The sequence below is a fragment of the Leuresthes tenuis genome, unplaced genomic scaffold (assembly GCF_036924035.1).
Source record: "Leuresthes tenuis unplaced genomic scaffold, fLeuTen1.0.hap1 SCAF_11, whole genome shotgun sequence".
Lineage (NCBI taxonomy): Eukaryota > Metazoa > Chordata > Actinopteri > Atheriniformes > Atherinopsidae > Leuresthes > Leuresthes tenuis.
The window spans coordinates 18,425,280-18,447,375 of NW_027325365.1; the positions used below are offsets into that span (position 1 = coordinate 18,425,280).

The window sequence follows — 22,096 nt, forward strand, 5'->3', positions numbered from 1 at the left end:
GCGGAGTAACACTCTCCACAGCTCCTTCTTATGAGTGACAAAATCAACAGTTTGTAACCTGTGTTCATTGTCATGTAGCAAGAGGTGAGGAGGTCATGGAACATCAACACAACGTTATTGAATGTCACCACATTGCGAGAACATGGTTATAGATGATGAGCATTTATGTCATCACTTAAAGATATTTGGAAATGAATGTGGAAAATTTAGTCATGCTACATTTTTGGAACCTTTCTTTGTAAATCTGCAAAATTTCATGCTGTGGACCACTGTAACTATTACACTATGCGTCATGAGATCATGTTGGCTTGTAAGCTTAACTAAATAGATACGATATTGTGGAATGAATAATCACAAAAGACGTCATGCAAATATATATTAGCATAACTGTAAAATAATCCCACAGATTAGTAATTTTTTTAAAATTCTACATCTTTATCATAAACCCCTGTTATAAAAAAAAAGAAAATGTTTACCTCAGTGTATTTTATGTCACAGCGCCCACTTTTCTTCACGATACATAACTGGAAGAACTAGTTATGTCATTCGATTATTGATTCAGGCAAAGTTTTAATTTTACCTGGAATTTAAAATTTCTGTTGAGGAAATTTAAAAGAAAAAAAAAATTGTAAAGACACTTTTTGTTTGTTGGCAGGGTTTCTATTATGGCTCCTTGGATCACATGGTTCTAAACTGTGGCCTGGCTGTTAGTAGTGCAAGCTTATGAAACTTAAATTTTCACAAACTGTTGCTTTCCTTTTGCAGTAACAGCAAGTGGTGACACACTGTCTGCTTTTGATGATGCGTATAGAGTAAGTAATAAAAGTGGGTTTAACTATTTCATTTTTTTAAAGCAACATTTGTCTGTATTTTTCATTTGATCATTTGTTTCGTAATGTCTTGGTTACTCATTTGATCATGTTCATGTCGGAGTTTCATTGTCTGTTGGTGTGAGAAACAAACAGAAAAAGCCGTGAGTGTGTGCGGTCTGCTATTGTACTTCTTAAACACCCAGAAAACAATAAAATGTCCCTCAGTGGAGCGAGCCTTCACACGGCCTATCACTCCATTACCGACCGCGCACTTTGACTCAGGCCAATGTGCAAAACAGCTGTGGAAAAGGCCTCATGCCTTTTCTTTAATAGAGTGTCCCTTAAGAAATGTTTTTCCTACTCTCCCCGTTTTTATCAGAAGTATAGAAATACCCACCCACTTCTGTCATGTAAGATTGGTTCCCCTCCAAGTATGACATGATGGAGCTCATCTGGATCGAGTTAGGGTGGGGCACCCTGTGGAGATAGAGTGGACAAGAATGTCATTACTGAATCGATAAAGCATAATTATCATGTTTGGACTCATGTTGTGTAACAAACACTCAACTTTCAGCAAGATGAATTCCTCATGTTCAGACAAGACCCCTGTAACATGACGGTGCATCATTTTTGCTTCAGTACACCCCCCCCCCCCCCCCCCCCAATCACCTTATCCTGTTCCCATTGTGTTACTTGTGAAATTCATGTCGCACAAATTGTAGCAACGTTAAAGTGATCTCTGTTGCCATTTGAGCTGTAAAGCACAGATCATCAGATCATTCTGCCAGTATCCACAAACTCCATGTTCATTCATTTTTGTTTTGTTTTAAAGCCTAATATATAATAGAATATATCCAAGACACTATCAATGATATTTGACAGAACAAATCAAGATGGAAAAGCCACGAACATCCGTCTTTCTCTTTCCTCCTGCGTTCACATATTCATACATGGTCTTCAGTTTCGTCCAACAAATCCAACAGAAATAGCTCGCGAGCCACGATCTGCACACTGTGTTCTAAAGTAATTCATTTTAATTGATTGCACATTACAGAAGCTAAATGTGTGTTGAAAGTTTCTTTGAGGACATTTCAAATAATAGGAGACAACAGATGCCTTGTTATTGTGCTGTGCACAAATTGTAATCTTTTTGGCAACAACATACTGTTTGGCAACTTCATCGGAAAAGCAGGACCAGCATCTGTGCAGAAGCAGCGCAAACTTCAAACATCCCATAAGCACCTGCATGTACACTATGTCCCACCATCTGAGCAGTAGATTAGTAGGTGTTACCTTCATAACTGCTGTTTTTGGCTGATGTTTACGATGATAACTGGGGTTGTGTTCACTTTAGAACTCGTAGCAATACCTGTAACCTTTTTAAAATGTATGTATTCATTCATTTGATATTTTTGGCTTTTGTGCACTCTTTGTAGCTGTAACAGAAGAATTAAAACCAGGTCTCTCCTCTGGTTAGACATGCTGACCAGGCTAGCGTTGTGTTTCTCATAAGAAATACTGCAGTAAGTTTTACTTGCAAGTTTTGAAAACTGTTTGTTGCTCTGAGGCTAAGGTCACCCTGTGAGCAGACACATGATAGTATTGTCATTATCAATAAAATCTGTCACCATGGTTACGCACAAATGAGAAAAGACTATTGCAGATGGGACACTTTTGCCTTCCAACGTGTCGCTGACACTGTGAAAAGGTCAAACGAGGATACTATCCTGTATCTGATCACATAGTTTTGAGGCAAGAATAGTTTCAACATTAGTTCAACGCCTGCTGAAGCAATTCTTTAACAAACCTCAGTGTCCTCGGTTGAAGTCTAAATGAAGATTTGGTTGTTGCCTTACTCCTCTTGATAGTAATTTTGGGAGACTGCTGTTATCAGCCTGTATTATCAAAAGAATGAGGTGAAAGATTCTGCTGGAGGGAACTAGTGATAAGTCTCTGTGGGCGTATCACTACAGGAAGCAGTTTGATTAAGTTTTCAGATTAGAATATTTAAATGAAAAGTTTAAAGGTTTATTGCTGATCATTCTATTGGCTGTATTTTCTCATTATTGCAAGATTTATCGTAATTGCTGAAATGCATGTGATTTATTTATTTTTTTTTAAATGGAAGTGATTTATTTGTTTGTAATTCCTTGTTTTCATATTTTACTGTTTTTAATGGAAGTATTGCCTTGTTTGAAAGCAAAAGGCCAACTAACCACTGGGTAAAACATGATGCCTTCTCTAATAGGTTCAAATAGGGGAGAAGTAGAGCACCGCTGGTATCGCTCTGATACTTCTGCAAGTGTGTTGGTGTGTTACATTTGGTAGTAAGATAAATTAATTTTACACCTACAAGCCCAGAAGGATCTGGGTTTGAATCGAATGTTAAAAATGGTCATGTCTTTCTAACTCATAGAGTATTGTTTTATGAACATTTATGCCCATGACCAATTCTGAACTGGGTTTACCTGTATCATGTGTCTTGTGGTGTGGATGGTCCAGTGGCTCAGCACAATGTGAAGGCTGAAAGAATAAATGGTGCTGCACTGTAGGTGTTTATGGTTCATTGGCCAGTCTTTTCCTGGTTTAGTTCGGATTGTTTCCTTTTGTCCTTTGGGTGCTGCAGTTGTAAATCCCCTGCTGAATGACATTTTCTTTAGAAATGACATTTCCTCATGAGAGATTTATTTATGAAAAGGTTTCCACTTTCATCTTTAATCTCTCTCATGATAATGTCTCCCAGTCAACCAGAGTACATTTGGTTATGCGTCACAACAGGTGATTTGCGAGAGCTTATGTTTTCTCATCCTCTGCACCTCCGTGTTACTGCCTCAGGGAGCCTTCACGTGTCTCAGCCTCCCTGGTGGCTATTTTCAGAAGATTTTTCGTCCTTGTAATCATTTATACAAGCAGACGTAAAGACATAGCTGAAATAGTTGACATTTTGCCTGAGTCTTGTTTGATTATGTGAGAGAAGTTCTAATAAGAGACATCAGGCTTGTTTTCCAGGCCTTGTGCATGTCGAACACTCAGGCCAGGACCCATCAGGCTTGTTCTCCCAGCAGGCTTTGATGCCAGTGCAGAGCAATCAGACTAATTGGCCGTGGCAACACTGATGAAATATTTCAGAGGGAGAGAAGGAGAAAACACAGACTTGGAAAACTGAATCAATATCATTAATCACAGACAGGAATCTGCTATTAATGGTGTCTGTTTTCTATTAAGGGCTGAATGCAGACGTCAGGGATGGGGATTATCTGACCGGTGCTGTGACCCAGGCTGTCCTCAACATGACCAAACACGAGAGTTCGCTCTGGAGTGTGTGGCAGAGTTCACAGCAACTACTGTCATTTCCAATAGGGCGCAATAACCCAGCCTTGTCGCTATCTGTCAAGATTGCAACAGAAGTCACAACACAAATCAGCAGGTGCAACAGTATAGCTGACGGTGTGAGTGAGAGTCGTTGCATTCCACAGGGGTGTAACACGCAATCTCTGTGCGCTCTGTGCAATATGTATGGGAAGGAGGCGTGTGCACGTGCATGTTGTCTGATGTTTTAGACAAAGCGGAGGTTCTGGCTTTAAAGGGTGATGATAGAAATGTCTGTCATCATCATCTGTTCTCTGAGCAAGGCTGCCATGACAGCGGCAGGTGTTGTACTCCTTTCTTCATAAACTTTTAATTAGTTGTCTGCAAGACATAATAACTCATGACATTAAGTCACAAAAACATCTACATCACAAAAACAAATTGGATAAATTGGAAATTGAACTGTCTCTCTCTCTCTCTCTATCTGTCCATCTGTCTGTTTGTCTACCAGTACTTTAATTTTTATTTCAATATCCACTTCATCACTGAAAGCACCACCAGTACAGTACCAGCTGTAACAGCTTTGATGAAATACTGCCCATATAAGCAACACTTCTTAATGTTAGCCGCTAAAAACTTAAACAAAACACAGAGGAATGGTGCGTCAGAGAGGCCCAGAGTTTATCGAGCCGATATGTGGTGGAGGAATTATGAAGTGAGTTCTCCGTTGTGTTCTTAACCGGACAGTGGCTTTTATTTCTGTGGTGCATGTTTTAACAACTTGGACCAGTTCAAAAATATCACTTGTGACAAGACTGTGCCTTTAAGAGGGATTGGTAGCCTACCAGCAGTACATGGTTGAAGTGCAGAGTAAAATTGTAAGTCAAGCATTTTTCTTTTTTATCAGTTTGGTGTGTGGTTGGGGCTCTCAGGATCTTTACTTTATGCCCACTCATACTGTAATAGTGTGCTTCAAGGGTTATTAAGTTCTACAGATTTCAAAAGAAGCAGACCCAGAGGAAGAGAGAAGCAGAGGGGGGTTGAGTGGATCCCTTCATACCCTTGAATAAAGATGAAAATTAATGAAATAAAAAGGCTGCTGTAAGCTGCTGTACTGTCGCTGTTATTTTGATCAAAGCATGAGACACAGACATTTCATTATAAGCTCAGCAAGCTGTGTTAGCTTGTGAAAAAGTGTCATGATGCAGCTACTGGAGTCTTTGCCGCCCCCTCAAGTGTGCTCCCAATCTACTGATATATCTCACCCCAATCTTCAGCAGGACATACCTGCCATGAGGATGTCGGTTGCATAACTTAAGAATGTTTGTAACTTAGTCCAAAGCTGGAAGATGACTGTACTATTTCATATGTGCAGCATGTATTTGTGATACCACATATCAGCAGTTTGCTTTAGTTAAAATGGATTTCGCTGTTCGACCTTAAAGTGGGGGTCTTTGGAGCTAACCCATGATCTGTCAGTCAGTGTTGTACTGACACTCCTCTAAAGTCTGAGAGCAGAAAGCACGGCTCATTGTCTAATCACTTTGACTCCTAACTTTATTAACTTGGTGATTGTTTTAATCAGTCATGTTTGACTTGAGTATTGAATAACACATTCTGCGACGTGACAAACTCAGAATGCAGATTATTATTATTTTTTCTGCTCTGCTCAGACCAAAAAAGATTCAGTGAGCACTGCTCTGTGTCAGGTTACATGAAAGATATATTCTCAACTGGTTGAACAGCAATCAAGACCAGAGGACTGATTTACTGTCTGTGATACAAATGGAATATAGCAGCTGTCCCATCAATATACATCCATACACCAGAAAACAGGCAGTAACTATATAAAAACTACCACAAATGGAAAGTATGGTCATAGTGGCTACAGAGTCAGGCTGCTGTACCCCCTTATAGGCTCCGCACTGGTGCATTGAGGCATCAGAGGGCAAGTTAACAAGGAATTACACAGGACCTGCATAAACTGTACCCTCCTTTCTCTTAGTTGCTTTCTCTTTCCTTCTGCACCCTTTGCAATCCTTGACTTTGATGTAGTACTGCTGGTTATGCCATATTTTTCTTGGCTCTTGAACCCAAATGGAAAATACAATGTAACAGAGTTCTTGTTGTTGCCCAAGTGCATAGATTTAACTTTTTATGTGACTTTAAAAGATGGGGAACTATTTGGAGGTGACACTGGCAGTCTAATTCCCCCCTAATCCTTAACTCAACACAGAGCTCTTTTACGAATGTGAAGTCTCTTCTACACTCGATTTAATGCTGGAGCTCGCCTTTGTATGGAGGTAGTGACATCATCACTACAATTCATGTCCATTATCGGCCACCTGATGACATGTGGGCAAGTTTAATTTGCTGTCATGGAGATAGAAACACTGCAGTATATACAATGCATATCTCTGGCTGTGGAGCAGCAACATCGACTGGAAGTTTGATTTTATATTAGCACGAGTCTTGTATTTTGGATCTTGTACAGTCGAGATCATATATCCAACAACACAAAATTCAACTTAAGATTAACTGAACCATTACAGCAGTAGTGCCAGTGTTAGTAGCTTGAATTCAATCCAAACCAGACATATAACATTTGTTCATAATATTGAGCTTACATGATTTTCCAAGAGAAACAAGTTTCTACCCGTTCAGTTGATGTTTCCCATCAATGAATCACACTCACATTAAGAGGAATTTGTGTTTGCACTCTTTTGACAGTAATTACTTATGTTGTCAAATTTATAATAGTGTTCAGAATGGCATGCTATAGTAGGCATTGAAGTTACTGTGGGCATAGTCTGCAGTCTGCAGGAATGAATGTATGACTATGCAATGGGAATATTTTTGGACATCACAAACTCAATGAGAATTTGCAGTCATGCTGTGACCTAAAGGACCCCAACTACGTTATGTTTCGACTTATAAGAATATCTCTCCGGCCAGCTGTCGGTCTGGCTGGTGGTTCCTGACAGCAGAGGGACTGTAACACTGGATCCATTGCAAGAGAGGCAAAGGCAGTTGCCAGGATTTACATGACAGTGCCAATGGAAAGATGGAGCATTTATAATGAAATACATCATTGGAAACCAGCTTAAGTGAAACCAGCTTCCTCCTATACCAATAAAGGGTGCTGTTGACAAAAAAATATAGATTTAAAGAAAAATAACAATAACTAAATCCCCCACTCATTGATTTAAAACTTTCTGTGGAAATATTATGAATGAATCAGAAATGTATTCAAATTTTCTTTTAGAATTTTGTTCCATTGATTCTAAAGGTATTTATACATAATACAAGGTTGATTTGTTAAAGCACTTTTTTAAACCACTGTTCTGTAAATTAAAATGTTCCCATCAAAGGAAATTCCTCATATTTAATAAGGCACTGTTTAGGCTTGTTTTTCAATGCTTCGTCCATGTGACAAATGCTTCCAGCCAATCCTGGTGTGGGCTGTTAAAGGGTCAGCACTGGATGGTTTTACAGATTTTGGGCTTTCTTTGTCTGTTTAGCAGTCTATGTCTTCTTCAGAAATGTGTAATTAGCATGTTTATCTTACCAAAGCTCATCAATTGTACATTTATATAAAAAATGTGATTTTTAATTAGATTATGCAACATTAGCATATTTAGATATAAGGCTGAAAACACTTTTAAAAAGCATGTCTTTTAGTATAAATGAACTGAGAACAATTCATTGTAATTTAGTGACATTGGACCATGTTCAGCTGTATTCACATGATGCAGTTTATGAAACGGCAACAAATTGTTATTTCCTGACTTGCATTCTTGGAAACAGCTTTTACTTTTTTATGTTCATGTACACAAAAGTGATTGCATATTTACATATCCTGCTACTTCGTGTGCTCTTGCTTTCACTGCATTTCAGTGTACCATGACAATGTTTACCAGTTTTACAGGTCTGGCGTTTAGGTAAACTGCTCTCATGGCAAAATGTGACAAAATCATGAAACATAAATCTTTGAATGGACATGAATTTTATGTATGCGTGTGTGTGTCATCCAGCACCGCTTCCTAAGTAGTGTATTTCAAAGGAGGTTTAATTCGTGTGTCCCGAATATTTTGAACATTTGGCAGAGGGTTCCTGACGCTTTTATGCTGTATTTGATTACTGACTCCTATTAGCATTTTAACAAAAGTCAAGTGCCTTTCCCAACCTTCCCAAATTCAATTTTGAGGCCTAACCCTAATCAGAAAGTCCCTCATTTCTAAACTTAACCAAGAAGCAACTTAAAGAAAAGAGTAACTGAAAACAAAAAATAAGTTTAAAGTAAACTTAGATCAAGAAGTATTGTTTCAGACTGAGAGTGAGTTCAGATCTGCTCGTGTATATCCCACCAGCTAACCACTCTAACCTTCAAAAGCAGAATATTTCACTTGTTATGAAATGCCAGGAGACTATATTCCAATACAAAGTTATTTTTATGTCCACAGAAGAAATTCCATTAACAGTTGAACAGTTTAAGTCTGTGACAGTTTCATGAACTTCTGTGAGAATGTGTTGGTATTGGAAATGCCCCACCTCATCCTCTCCTTCCAAGTCTGAAGACAAACTATGGCTTCAGAATGGTGGTGTACTAAAGCCAGTGCACTTTGCTCCCTCCGGGCTGCTGGAGTTACACAGCAGTTCAACATGACGAAGGGTTGAAGAGAGCTACCTGCAGGATCATTAGATATTAATAGTTTGTTCAAAAAAATGTTGTGTGATTTTAGTTGGCTGTATGAGACTTTATAATTTTCCAAGCTGTGGATTTTCGTCATCTTCGTAGTGTTTAAATTTTAAACGTCTGATCTAATATCAGATTGACAGCCTTATAGTTTTGTATCATGTATTCATGGCACCCAGTGTATGTCTAAGGCTGTGTTGACTAGCTGTAACTATATAATAATCTTAAATCAACTAAGAATGAATTAATACTATCCACAGAGAGCAACTGAAAAGGCTCATATTCTATTTTTCGCTGAGCAGCTTAAGTTTCAAATGTGGTGCCTGTACATGTTAAAAATGATTTCTCAAGTCAGACAGAAAAACAGAATGACCACATCAAGATTGAGCCGCCTGAGGAGTCATTTTTTCTCACAAGGTTCTCTCAGCAGGTCAGAACATCACATTGCCAGCTTGCAAATGTACAGTCTTACAGCTCCTAAAGGCAGGGTGCAATGCACGATGGTCTATCTCTGCGGATTTAAGTGTTCAGCATCACATGCACATTACTTTTGATGTGTCGTGTAATGAGTCTGTCGTGCACTATTTATTAGTTATTTAGTATTGGTTTATTGCTTGCCAACATTCCTTAATGCATAACCAGTCATAGGATTGTAATAAACTCCTATAATAAATGTGTATTTTCATAGTTTGTGAACTCTTGTTGACCTGTTAATGAGAAAAACAATCAGAAAAGACTATCTTGTTGTAGAGGTTTGAGATAGACTTGTAGAAAATGTCTACTGACAATAGACAAACAATCATCTTATCTGGTTTTTCGATGTTGATTGTGTTTCTGTTCTTTTCATTTGACAATATCAGCCGCATGGCAGTAGCGTAAGCTTCCCTGGATTCAGTATGTAATAATGTTCTAACTCTGGCCAAGTTATACTTTACAACTTGCCTCATTTTGCAGAAATTAAATGTACGAAACACATCACACCAGTTTTTTTTGTCAGGAATCTTGTTGGGACCTTGCAATTTCCCAGCATATTTGTTTTAAGATTTCTTTATGGACATAATCAAAAATGCAACACTTCATACAGTTAATGATCACATATTTGTGTATATATATGGCACAGTCCAAATATAGTCAGTTCCAGTCACTGTCCCACAGACTGAGCGAGCTCTCATGGTATAGTGTCATTTTCAGAGATGAGTTTTATGACATGGCATCAGAGTTTTACATTTAAAGACACGCAGTAAGTACTGGAGAGACTTGCTGCTACTTCTTTATGCTCTCAGGACCTCAGGACAAGGTCCACTTTGAACCAGCTTAACAACAGTATTGTTATTGTGGGCGCGAACATTTAGCTGTAGTACTTTACAAAAAGTTTTTTTTTCTGACAAAACCTTGGCATCTACCCGAATGTGCTCTTTTCTTCACAGGAAAAAGGTCCCCATATTTATTACTGTGGGCAATGTTCAAGTTTTTGTTATTGTAAATTTCTACCCTCTTGACTGATTACACATTATGAATCCTCAGGCATGAGGCAGTATTGCAGAAAATGACAGGAAATTTCCTTGCAATATGAGTAGTAACTTGCAAGACACGTGGTTTATGTATCAGTTCTATTTTTAAAAGCAATGTCAGCTAATGAAGTGTTCTTGCTGGCAGAGGCAGTGATTTGAAATGGCATATGTGCCCTGGTCGTACACTTCCTTGTCTGTCTGTCTGTCTGTCTGCACTTCAAAGGCATGCAAGTATCAGATACAGTAAACTGGTCCAGGTTTCTTGGGGGGGCAGACAAGGTCAACAACATGTGCTATGACTACTAACCAGATCCCCTGCAGCTCCAGACTGCATCTGTTACATTCCTTATGATTCAGAGCAAAACACGGTCAACCCGTTTGTTTTGGTAACCCAAAGCATGAAACAGTTTAATGCCGACATCAGGAGGCTTTAAATGCAAAGGTTGGGATTGCTTACTGTCGTTTACAACTCAGTAACCATGCCACCTTTGGCTGCCTTGTCTCACAGTGCTGGGAGCTCTGACTGCATTGCTAAACCAATAAATCCCTTTCCACCCCCATATGCTTTTGGTTTGCTCCTTGTATCTGGATCTTTCTTTGTGAGCACCCCCACATTCACGCATCTTCTTAATCTTCTTTTACCTATGCTTTGTTTATCCTCCTGTCTGCTCCTCACTCTCATTACTCATTGGCCTTCATTCTCTCCATCTCTCTCCCTCCCACATTCATCTTTCTGTTCTATTTATTCCACTCTCGCCCTCTGCCTCTCTGCTGCAGTGTGTTAAATTGGAGTATGGAAACAGATTCCCTTAAGTACCTGCTCAGGAATCTCATACACGATGATAACTCCAGACCCTTTCCATGCAGGACTGGGAAAACTGTCAACCTAAACTAAAATTTTTAGAAGGGTAAGGGAAAAACAAGCCATTTAAAATGCAAATGACACCTCACTACTCAAGGCATCCATGAGAATATTTATGAGCATGTAAACTTGGAGGGCATTCGTTTGTGTATGGTTCAAAAAGGGTGCTCATGAATGACTGTTCACTGCTCTTGCAGAAGACAGATGAGCTGTTCTCACCCAGACTGTCTAATGCCACATTGCTGCTCTGTCAAAGATCAGTTCTTTGTGTGACCTGGCTCTAATGAAGCTGTGCACATCTGTAACCGGACAGCTGACAAATGAGTTAACCTTCTTGTCTTCTTTGCAGCTAGGGCCTCAGGTAAGCGTGGGCTCGGCAATATGACAAGTGAGAGAGAATCAAATTGTATGAGAGATGCAAAATTAGATCTGGTGACTATTGCCAATCTCAATTATGTATTACTGCCTTTAACACAGTGGCCCAAAAGTCAAGAAATAGGAGTTTACTCATATTCAAATAGTTTAATCTCATTAATCCTGAGGGCAACAGAGAATGATAGGGGACATTCTCTGTGTGTTTATAGGCAGATTAGTGTTTATTCATAAGAGATGAGAGACAGATACCAGTGGTGGAAGAAGACTGATGTGGTCTCAAGTGAACCTGACATATATTTACATCAACAGGACTGGATCATCAGAACCCCATGAAGCTTTCCACCATCTACCTCAGGCTATTCCCTGTTTGACCATCAGTGAGCAATCTGTTTTCTGAGGCAGTGTGGAAAAAAAGGATATTCTGATTGTTCCTGCCGTGTGCTCCCAATGCCTGCTGAGAGTTTGATCGCAGATGTAAAAAAAAAAAGGGTTTAAATCCATTTTTCTTTTGTAATGGGTTGTAAGTTCATTTGAAAAAAGTTTGTTATTGGTATGAAATTGAAAATCAGCATCAACAAATGCAATCTCCAGTAAAGCTGGAGAGTTTTCTGAAACACAACAAAGGCTTAATCCTGTAATTTGTTTTTTTGTTTGATCTTTAAACTACAGGCCCTAAGGAATTTGCTGCCAGCAGCATGCTCAAAGAAGGTTTAGAGGGAGATAAAGAAATACAGAAAGGTTTATAGATTAAGCAAGTAACAGCAGTCTGTAAGATTCTACAATCATCGGATTAATTAGTAACAGGAAAGGGTGTCAGGTTTTGTGTTTCAAAGCAAGAATGGGTCGTTTCAGTGTCCACAGTGCATGATAACGTGGAAAGATGGAGCAGAATCTGTCCGAATAACCCCATCTTTATTCATAATGACAATAAGAATCTAACACACATTCAAAGAATATGCAACCTTGGTGACTTGACCTCAAGTGGTCAGGAGAGCAACTGCATGAGGAGTCTGAAAATCACATCTATCAAAATGACAGTGATGAAGAATGTTGTTAACCATGAGGTTGTTTAACCCTGACCAGTTAGTTTTGATTTCTAACCCTGTCCAAGTTACGTTGCTGACTAAACCCAACGAGAGGTGACAAACTTTTGATGATGCGTGCTGTTGTTCTGACTTCAAAACAAGACAAACAGCAAAATAGAATCTGTCAGGATGACGCATGAAAGCGCTTCGCCTAATTTCCAGGATGCAGCGATTGTTTCGATTAGAGAACTTGTTGTTCACGGAATCCGGGGGAAATTTAAATGCGTACAGGCCTAGGCCAGGAAAACAATGTTTGGGTGCTCCTGACATTTGATCTTTTCCTTTATTTTGAAAGTGTTGCATTTGATATTCTAAATATAAGTGAATTTGTCAATCAAAGTATAGAAAGTAATTTCTTTGTTTTTGTATCTATTTTACAAAGGTTCAAACACAGACTGACAAATTGCAGACAAACGTTTTTGTTGCATTTAAGGGTATTGTGTTTTTCATGGTGACTTTTCCTAGACGCATTATTTGATACGCTGTCTGCAGTATTTCTGATGAAACCTAGGGTTTAAATGATTTGCAAATCAGTCCCTTCTGTTATTTACTGATATTTTGAACTCTCTCACATCTTTTGTAAATACAGGGTTGTATGTTGTGTCTGTGTTTAATGGAAAAAGCCCTCTGCCACAGATACAGTCAATGTCCTTGAGCTGGCGAACGTGGAAGCAGACAAACAATAAAAACAAACAGCATCTGAATTCGAGAGATGATAGACTTCCCAGCTGCCCTCTGTGTCCAGTGCAGCTCTGTTTTCTCTCTGTTTGTATCTCACTAGTGGCACTTAACAACCACTTCCCCTTCACTCAGCCAAATAACACATATTGATACAATCAATTGTATTCACGGAAAGTCAACCGAAGGTGATGAAAGTGGGGCTAAGTAACAGGTTCGCCTTTTGTTCTCACTATACTTTAGAGAGGTTAAAAGGGTTATCTCCAGATCAGATTTTCCACACGTTATTTCCAGTTGCGATGAGGTGGTTAAGTTTAGACAGAGACCGGCAGTGTTTCAGCTTTCAAAAAGGCTCTTGAAAGCGACAACGCTGCTACAACTTCCCTTTGATGTTCTACTGTAAATATTATCATGTGGTTACACACAGTTTATTACTTTATCACTTGGCAAAGTGCAGCTCATCAGTTTGATGACAACCACAGAACACGGACAATGATGCTGATGAAATACACTTTCATTTTAAATCCTGTCAGCATCAAAGCAATCAAAAGAGCTCCGTGGAGGTCTTCAAGGAAACATAGAAATTACCCACGAGTGTCTGACAATATAATTCCTTTATTAAAAACGCATACAGTCCTCTTATGTGGTGTGGCCAACGAAATTTCCATGATTGTTTAAGACACAAACATGTCTCCACCCTTGAGCAGATTTACTTTACACATGCTGGGTGAGGTGTCTGCAATTCTTCCCTGCCCCGTCATTGTTTGTTCTGCTGTTAAGTGTGAATATGAGAAGAGGCTCGGCAGAAATAGGGCCCTTTTTAAGGGCTTCCCCTGCTCCGCTGAGTGCAGTTTGCTGATGTCACGGCAACTCAACAGCTTTCCAGACGTCTGAAGTCCGCTGTGTCCATCAGTGGGGTGAGAACCAGACCTTGAGGCTCTGCAGCCGTCCTCGGAGTCAGAACATGTGGCTGCATGATGTAAAAATCCAGCAATGTCTTGCATTATTCTCCATAATTTACCCCTGACTTATTCATACATGCATAATGCATCAAACAAGACATTTCTCATTGCAATGCATTTGTGTTAATAGGTTAAATTTAGTATGGATTAAGTGTTTTTCTGTGTTGTGTTAAGTTAAATTGCAAATGACTTGTACGACCGTGTTCTGTGAAGTCATAGCTGTGTTTTCTTGTACTGGTCTGCCTCTCTAATTACTCCTGGGCTCATGTCTGATTTTTGCACACATACTTTTTGTCTAAACGTGGACAACTCAAAACAGCAGCTCTTTGATCACCTGGACGCACACCAATGACAATACGCTTGGATGAATGCAGACTTTCCAATATGTGCTCCCTATTGACTTCAAACAGGATGCACACATGATGAATTCCTCGTCCAGACGCTGAAGCATGCGGAGAATGAAATGGAAATTCTATCATACTCAAAACTGCATCATCTTGTGGTGTTGCACCAACAACAACAACAAAAAAAAACAGAGACAGACGTCTACAAACACTCAACATAAACAATACCACTATTCACCTCCCTTCCCCAGTACACCTCCCAGATTAATCACAGTCCCAAGTGCTCAGCATCATCAGCATTCCCTGAATCAGCCGTGACTGCAGAGCACAACTGCATGACATGAGAGTCTCAGGGGTCAAATGAAATGCACACTCTAAGTGCCACTTCATCTTCAAGGCATAACGGTGAGGAGCAGCTTAAGAGTAAACTCCTATAGCACAGCGTTGGGTTGCCCATTGTGCGCCTCTCGCCAGTTAATAAACCGACATGGCGGTTCATTGTAAACAGGGGTCCTAACGCTCTTTTCTGCGGCCACGCATGACTTCTCCCCAAACAGGCTCTCCTCCAGCACCTACTGTCTGTGTATGTAGACTGCCACCGGGGCGGCAAGGAATGCACTTCCAACGTGATACGCTCGCACACATCTCTGAGACGAGGAGTTTGCCTCAACCTGCTGATATGAGCTGTTTGTGTTTTACTTCTGCACAGGGGTAAATGTTTTGATTAAAAGGCCGTTACTATTTTGCTAGTCACAATGACTTTGTAGTGGAAGGGTTTGCTGCCGTGCTGATGGATGGATGGCCGCTCCCTGCCTCCAGTGAGCGGTTGAATGAGAGAGGAGCTGTCATCACCCGGCTGCCGACACTGTTGCCTGAAGAGAGGGGAAGGCGGGTGCTGGTGGAGGAGGGAGGGGGCAAAGGGAGTAGGAACTGGATGGAAAGCCAGCGAAGGACAATGTGTTGAAGTGGGAGAAGATACAGGCCTCAGAATAGAGAGGGGAAACCATATGCAATGGGAGAGAGGTTAGTACTGGGTGCAGTCCACCTCACACCCTTCTCCCATAAGGCCCAGAAAGAGGGAGGTAGTCTGCATTACGTAAAGGGGGAAAGCAGGTGGTACTGTCACTGCTCAGCCTGTGACTCCACGGTTAAATGCTCCAGTAATCTTAAGGTCCCATGACATGGTGAAAACTTTCACAGCATTCAGTAATGGGGAGACAATTACTCTGGTTGTTACGCATTGTGCTGGACGTCCACGTCAGAAAATGATGGCAGGACATAAATCCTGAGAACAAAAGGAGTTTACGGCATCTCTCCGAAGAGGCGGAGAAGCAAAGTTTATTAAGTGGAGCGTCACACAGTCATAAAGAGAGAACATGGGAAGGTTATAGTGACATCAGCGATCTTTTTTTTTCATTTTTCAATCTTACAATGATGACTGTGAGCCAGAAAAACACAAACCTATGTTCAACCAACTGTTATTTTTATGTTATTGAATACCTCGATATTTCCACACACATTTATTGCGCACCTTCACTCTCCTTTGATGTAATGATCAAAACTTACAGAGCAGGATGAACACCGCTAATGAGTCCTTATTCAACTCAAAAGTATAAAGAGCACTCAGTAAAAGGTGTGTTGTAAGTTGCCATGATAACATCTGAGGCAGCAAGCTGCAAGTAATAGGTTTTAAAACAGTCTCACAGTGCCTCCCATTGGGGACTACTGCAAAGTACATTTGGTGTTGACTCTGTTTGATATAAAAAGTCTAAATTCATTTAAATTTAGAAATTCATTGCATTTACTGTCATGTCTTCTGTCTTCATCCATGAATGTATATGCGCCGCCCTGTTGGGAGGCGATGGCAGGAGTCTGCCTGAGAAATTCAAGAAGTGAAAGAAGAGTCACTGGTAGAAGTAAGATAAAGTAGCTGTCTATGCATTTCCATGCACCTGACATCTGTCACAATCCACAGTGAACAGCTGGTTACAATCTGCTCCTGCATCAGAGATAAATGATAACATTGTGGCACCGAGCAAGAGAAAAACATAAAAAAAAACTTTTCTCTTTGATGCATCCCAAAGTTTTCAGGGTGCAACTCGTCATCCCTGAGCCCAAACAGCGCAGGTGTTAAGGGGGATCAGTGTCAACATGGGACAGACCAACAACAGGAAGTATGCGGTTTACAAGGCCGGCTCTCATTGGGCAAACCTGATACCCCGGAGACACAATCCTTTTTACCTCCTCAGTGAGGAGCTGATGAAATAATACCAAATGATTCAAACAGTGTTTTAAAAAAGGTTTGGACACTCGATTACATGTTAAGAACAGAATGTTTTGTATCAAATATGATGCTAGAAACATTTTTGCAAAAAAGATGACACAGGTGAGGGCAACATAAGGCTTAGAAAGCAGAGTATGCAAAAGTAGGATGAAAATAAGATGAAAATTAGGAAAATGGAGGAAATTTTGAAGATTGTTAAAAATAATCATCTTTTTCAGTGAGAAAAATTTCATCATTAACTCAGCCAATTTCAACATCTATGATGATATAAATTAAATATTTAGAGCATCTGTGAAGATATCATGAATATCATGAGACTGAAAATCAGCGCTGGAGAGCCATAATTTCAGGCTCTCAGGGAGCACTGCATTAAAACATGATGCAACATCAACAAAATCAGTAATGCCGCTGCATTCCCTAAACCTAAGCTCCTTTAAGATGCACTGAGCGAAAAGGCAAAGTCATGGCAGATGCAGCCTCCAGGCTGAAGACGACACGGACCATCCGTCTTATTATCAGGACAGAAAATGGGTATTTGTGATGTTATTAGTATTCTTGGCATGGCACATCTGTGAATGCTGCCTTTTTTTCAGCAAGGCAAAGCCAGACCATGTCCAGGTCCACACAGGGTGAGGTCTTCCAGGTTAATATTCACAAAAAAGGACAACAATATTCACACACTGAAAGTTGGCCCAAAATCTTGGACACTAATTAGAAACAGCCCAAGATGACGTAATTCCCTCAGTGTCGTTTAACGGAGAGGGTGAACCCAGTTCTTCATGTTAAAAGCTAATGAGCAGCAGCACCATTCAGAGCTTATACCCTCAAACAAAGCTGACAGAGCTTTGATTTGGGGAGGTCAAAACAATTAGGGGATTTCTTGATTGCGTGTGTGTGGCCTGCAGTCATCGTGACTGCAAAAACATTCAGCCCTGGTGAAACCTACAAATGAAGCGCAAAGAGCCGTTCACCAAAAGATTTCTGTGTTTTCCTTAAAACCTTTCACAGGTGACGTCCAGCTGGGGACCCATGCTGCTCTCTATCCCAGCCCCCTCCCTCATTCTCTCCAGCCAGCCATCTTCTGTTCATTTTTCATTTCGAGAACAACGTTGTATCGTGGCTTTTGATTTGGAACAGCAAATGCAGAAGAAATACGTTCTTGAAAGGAACAGCATTGCTGCTTACACACTGCATAATGCACTTGTAGCGGAACCATTGCCAGGTGAGAAACCAGTAACGAACGTTGAATTCTAATTTTTTCATTTATTGATATAAAGTGAAATATTTTCAGTGATTGATTGTGATGGAATGTGAAAGTATTCTAAAAGCGGTCAGATTAGATGACATTTTTCTTTATATTTCAAAGCATTAGTTTATGTGTCTTTGTTGAAAATATCACCTGTGCCCATTAACTCCTTTTTAAAGGTAATCAGTTCAAAGTCTAGAAACATCTTTACATAATGATGGAGGGCTCAGAAGCCAGCTGTTCTGTTACTGGATATTAGGTTTGTGTATTTTCAGTGAGCAGTTCCACTGTTTGAAAACTGGATTTTCTACAGCTAAACAGCTATTGTCTTGTCGTAAATTCCTTAAATACACGTTAAATTTATATTGAAAGTATTCAAATCATTTACTTAAATCACATCAACAAATAATTCCCGTTAAACTAACGGCTCTGAGGTGTGTATTTCGACCCTAACCACAGACTTGTCTGGTGATTTCAGTGCAGCGAGTTGCTTCCGGATGTCGCTGATGGATTAGCTCCAGGAAGAGTAATCGAGCGCAGATGGTCTCGGAGATTGGATGGAACATGGCTCTCTCCAGAGGTTTGAGATGCTGTCAAAGGATTTTCTCCTGGATTCCTGTTCTCATAATAACTGCTGTTATGTTGTGGTCATACTATGCTTACGTCTTTGAGCTGTGCCTGTGTAAGTATGACGGAGTGTGTTAGTTTTTTTTTGCATTTTTTGACCGTTTCCTCTCTCCCTCACACAAACACCGCAGATTACCGCACAGCAGTGTTGACAAAAATAGTGTTACTGCCTGGACAGGAGCTAGCAGACTGCGGAAGTGGCAATCTGCGTCTGCTTTTATTTGATTAATGAACTATTAAAGGGCTGATTTAATCTGTTATTGCCTATTAGAGATCAGCGTTTGCTCGGGGATCATACAAACCTATTGTTGCTCTGAGACAACTACAGCCCAATAATCGTGCTAGTTGTGTTAGCCTGGAAATGTCATTTCTCTATTGAGCAAACTGTTACTAGTTTTTTTTAAAATATATATATTTTTGAATATCTTTAATGTTCTTCTATTTACAGTCACGCTCAGCAATTCTTTGGAAAAAGGTAAGCGACGCCTTCGTGTTTCTGCTATAAGCAGTGTGAAGCATCGAACCTCAGCTCATTTTGCTGTGACTGGTTTTGTGTTGGCAGTGGTTTATCTGCTGGTGTTTCACGTCTGCTTCGTGATGTTCTCATGGACCTACTGGAAGGCCATATTCACCCCCCCTGCTATACCTTGCAAAAAGGTACCTGGAAAACCCTCGAGATGACTTAGACATACATAGAGTCCATGATGTGTTTAAAGAAAATCTGGTGTTTCTCAGTTCCAGCTGTCGTACTCGGACAAGCAACGGTATGAGATGGAAGAGAGGCCAGACGCCCAGAAACAAATCCTGGTTGACATCGCAAAGAAACTGCCCATTTTCACCCGCGCTCAATCTGGAGGTAAACCGTTCTGTCGGACATTGAAAATATCACAACCACTAGAGTAAAGAGCCATTAGCCGCCATCCATCCATCTGCGTTTGATGACAGCAAGTAGGTGAGGGAAATTAGCTCTGTGTGCTCTCCTGAGCATCCCCATCCACAGTAATCAGCCAATGTATCTCTTTCATTAGTGCTGATTGCTAAGCGTAAGCTCTAGACTGCAGGAAGTACGTGAAGGGCATGCTCAGCTCAAATGTCGTCCATTCAACTAGCCACCCTCTTGTCTCCAGCTATCAGGTTCTGTGACCGCTGCCAGGTACTGAAGCCTGACCGCTGTCACCACTGCTCCGTCTGTGAAACGTAAGCCTCTCTTTCCTCCCTAATACATTCTTTCAGAGACTGACCCGGGCGAGGAGATATTGTTTTTGGCCGGGCTGGTACTGTTTGTGATAATTAGAAACTCTTTGCTTTGTTGGCATGCCATCCGCTAAGAAGACCAGCCCAGCGATCAATCAGTGCTATCTGCCGTCTCCTTTGGGATCGCATGCAAAACGGGTTGAACTGTGGAAATGTTGAAACTTTGAGGCAACTTTCTGGGTTTTGTTTTGCGAGAGATACCCTTCAGTTATTCCCGGCTTTTCTGGCGTTCCTCTAACATGACATAGTGTAAATCATTTGTTTTTCCCCGAAGGTGCGTCTTGAAGATGGACCATCACTGTCCCTGGTAAGTTGTAACTCAGCCTGCATTTCAACTTTAGAGTGTATTTATGTGTTTATTGTACTCTGACATCGGGTTTATTTTTTTCCTCTTAGGGTGAACAACTGTGTTGGTTTTTCCAACTACAAGTTTTTTCTTCTTTTCCTCGCCTACTCTATGCTGTACTGCGTATTCATTGCTGCGACAGTCTTTCAGTATTTCCTCAAGTTCTGGGTGGTGAGTCATTTTTATCTCTTATTACTCTTATTATCTCTTGTTTTTAAAGCCCCCTTGATTTTTCTAAGGTTCTTGTATCCACTGCTTCTCTCTCTCTCTCTCTCTCTCTCTCTCAGGGGGACTTGCCAAATGGGCCTGCAAAGTTCCACGTCCTCTTCCTCATGTTCGTGGCACTCATGTTCTTCGTGAGCCTCATGTTCCTCTTTGGGTACCACTGTTGGTTGGTGTCCAAGAACCGATCCACTTTAGGTGAGAGTGTCCATATTTTTCTTTGGTGAACTTTTTTCAAAACGTCTCTCTCCTATTGTCATAGATGGCAGGCAGGCTTGATCTTTCTTTGGTGTCTGAATAAAGAAAAATAGCGGTGAAGAATTACGGCATGAAAATTCCAACCCGCTGCTCTCTTTTTCCCTTTTCCAGAGGCCTTCTCCGCTCCAGTCTTTGTCGGAGGACCAGACAGAAATGGGTTCAACGTGGGCATGCGCAGAAACCTGCAGCAGGTGTTTGGAGAGGACAGGAGACTGTGGTTTATCCCCATCTTCACAAGGTGAGCTTCCTGTCAAGAGATGGAAATGAGTGCATCAACGGAACCTGCTGTAGTTTTGCAGAGGACTAAGTTAGATTGCAGACCCAAAGGCCTTTGAAGTGAATAATCAAAAAAATAGATAGACAGTTGACTGGTAATATGATGCTGACTGCAGGGTACAAAGTGGTTTTACTAGCATTGAAGCTAATGAACAAAATGTTGAGCGAGGGACTGGAATCCGGTAACAGTCTTCAATCTTTAACTAACCCCCACTTCTATTTGTACTTTTTGCGTGTCAGCCAAGGGAATGGCCACTACTTCCCCGTGAAGAGTCAGAGCTGTGAATCACATAACCCCTTATTAGCTAATGAGGACATGTGGGATGAGTCAGATGACGGATCTGAAGACGGAAGCTTGGGTGAGTTCCCATTAAATTTAGATATATTCATGGTCGCACGCACACTTTTTGTGGAATCTCTAGAATACAAGTATTTTTCAGTGTCTTCATTGTCTCTTGTCATCGAAGAGTGGTGACACCTGACAAAACGGGCCAAACGCTTCTCAGTAGAGTAGCCTGAAGGAGCAAACCCTGGTAAATGTAGTAGGTGTAGGGTTTTACCGCTGTAGAAAGCACATGAGGAAATATGAGCGTTAAAAACCTCACCCTGTAGGTGAGGTACTGGAAATACAATTTCCTTGAGTAGTTACTGACTCTTCATTATCATCTTTTAATCTTTTCAAGAGGCAAAATATGCCTGCTGTTTTACGACTTGTGTTGATGAGAACTGTGCTTTGATGGGGTAGTTTTGACTTCCCTTAAAGTTACAACATGCATTTATTAATTCAGAGCAATTCTGTTTATGATCACCTTAGTTATTAGCAAAGTATTGCACATAGTTTCAGTTGCCGTTGATTTCCCCCAGTTTCTACGACGGATTTATCCGGAAGTGTCAGTGACTGCTGTCCCGACATTGAAACGCTTACATATTCAAAATCGTAAAAACAAAC

The 22,096-nt window shown here is 40.5% G+C and overlaps 1 protein-coding gene across 2 annotated transcripts in view; it reads left to right on the forward strand.

The window, feature by feature from the left end:
• The first annotated feature begins 18,676 nt into the window (after positions 1-18,676).
• zdhhc15b (zinc finger DHHC-type palmitoyltransferase 15b) overlaps positions 18,677-22,096 on the forward strand; it is a 110,488-nt gene continuing 107,068 nt past the window's right edge. For both annotated transcript variants that reach the window (XM_072395909.1, XM_072395910.1), the window contains exons 1-10: positions 18,677-18,846; positions 19,240-19,266; positions 19,354-19,448; positions 19,527-19,647; positions 19,919-19,988; positions 20,320-20,352; positions 20,442-20,562; positions 20,679-20,811; positions 20,983-21,109; positions 21,388-21,506. In XM_072395909.1, coding sequence (XP_072252010.1) covers positions 18,705-18,846; positions 19,240-19,266; positions 19,354-19,448; positions 19,527-19,647; positions 19,919-19,988; positions 20,320-20,352; positions 20,442-20,562; positions 20,679-20,811; positions 20,983-21,109; positions 21,388-21,506 — 988 coding nt within the window. In that variant the 5' untranslated portion in view covers positions 18,677-18,704. The remainder of the gene's footprint in view (positions 18,847-19,239; positions 19,267-19,353; positions 19,449-19,526; positions 19,648-19,918; positions 19,989-20,319; positions 20,353-20,441; positions 20,563-20,678; positions 20,812-20,982; positions 21,110-21,387; positions 21,507-22,096) is intronic.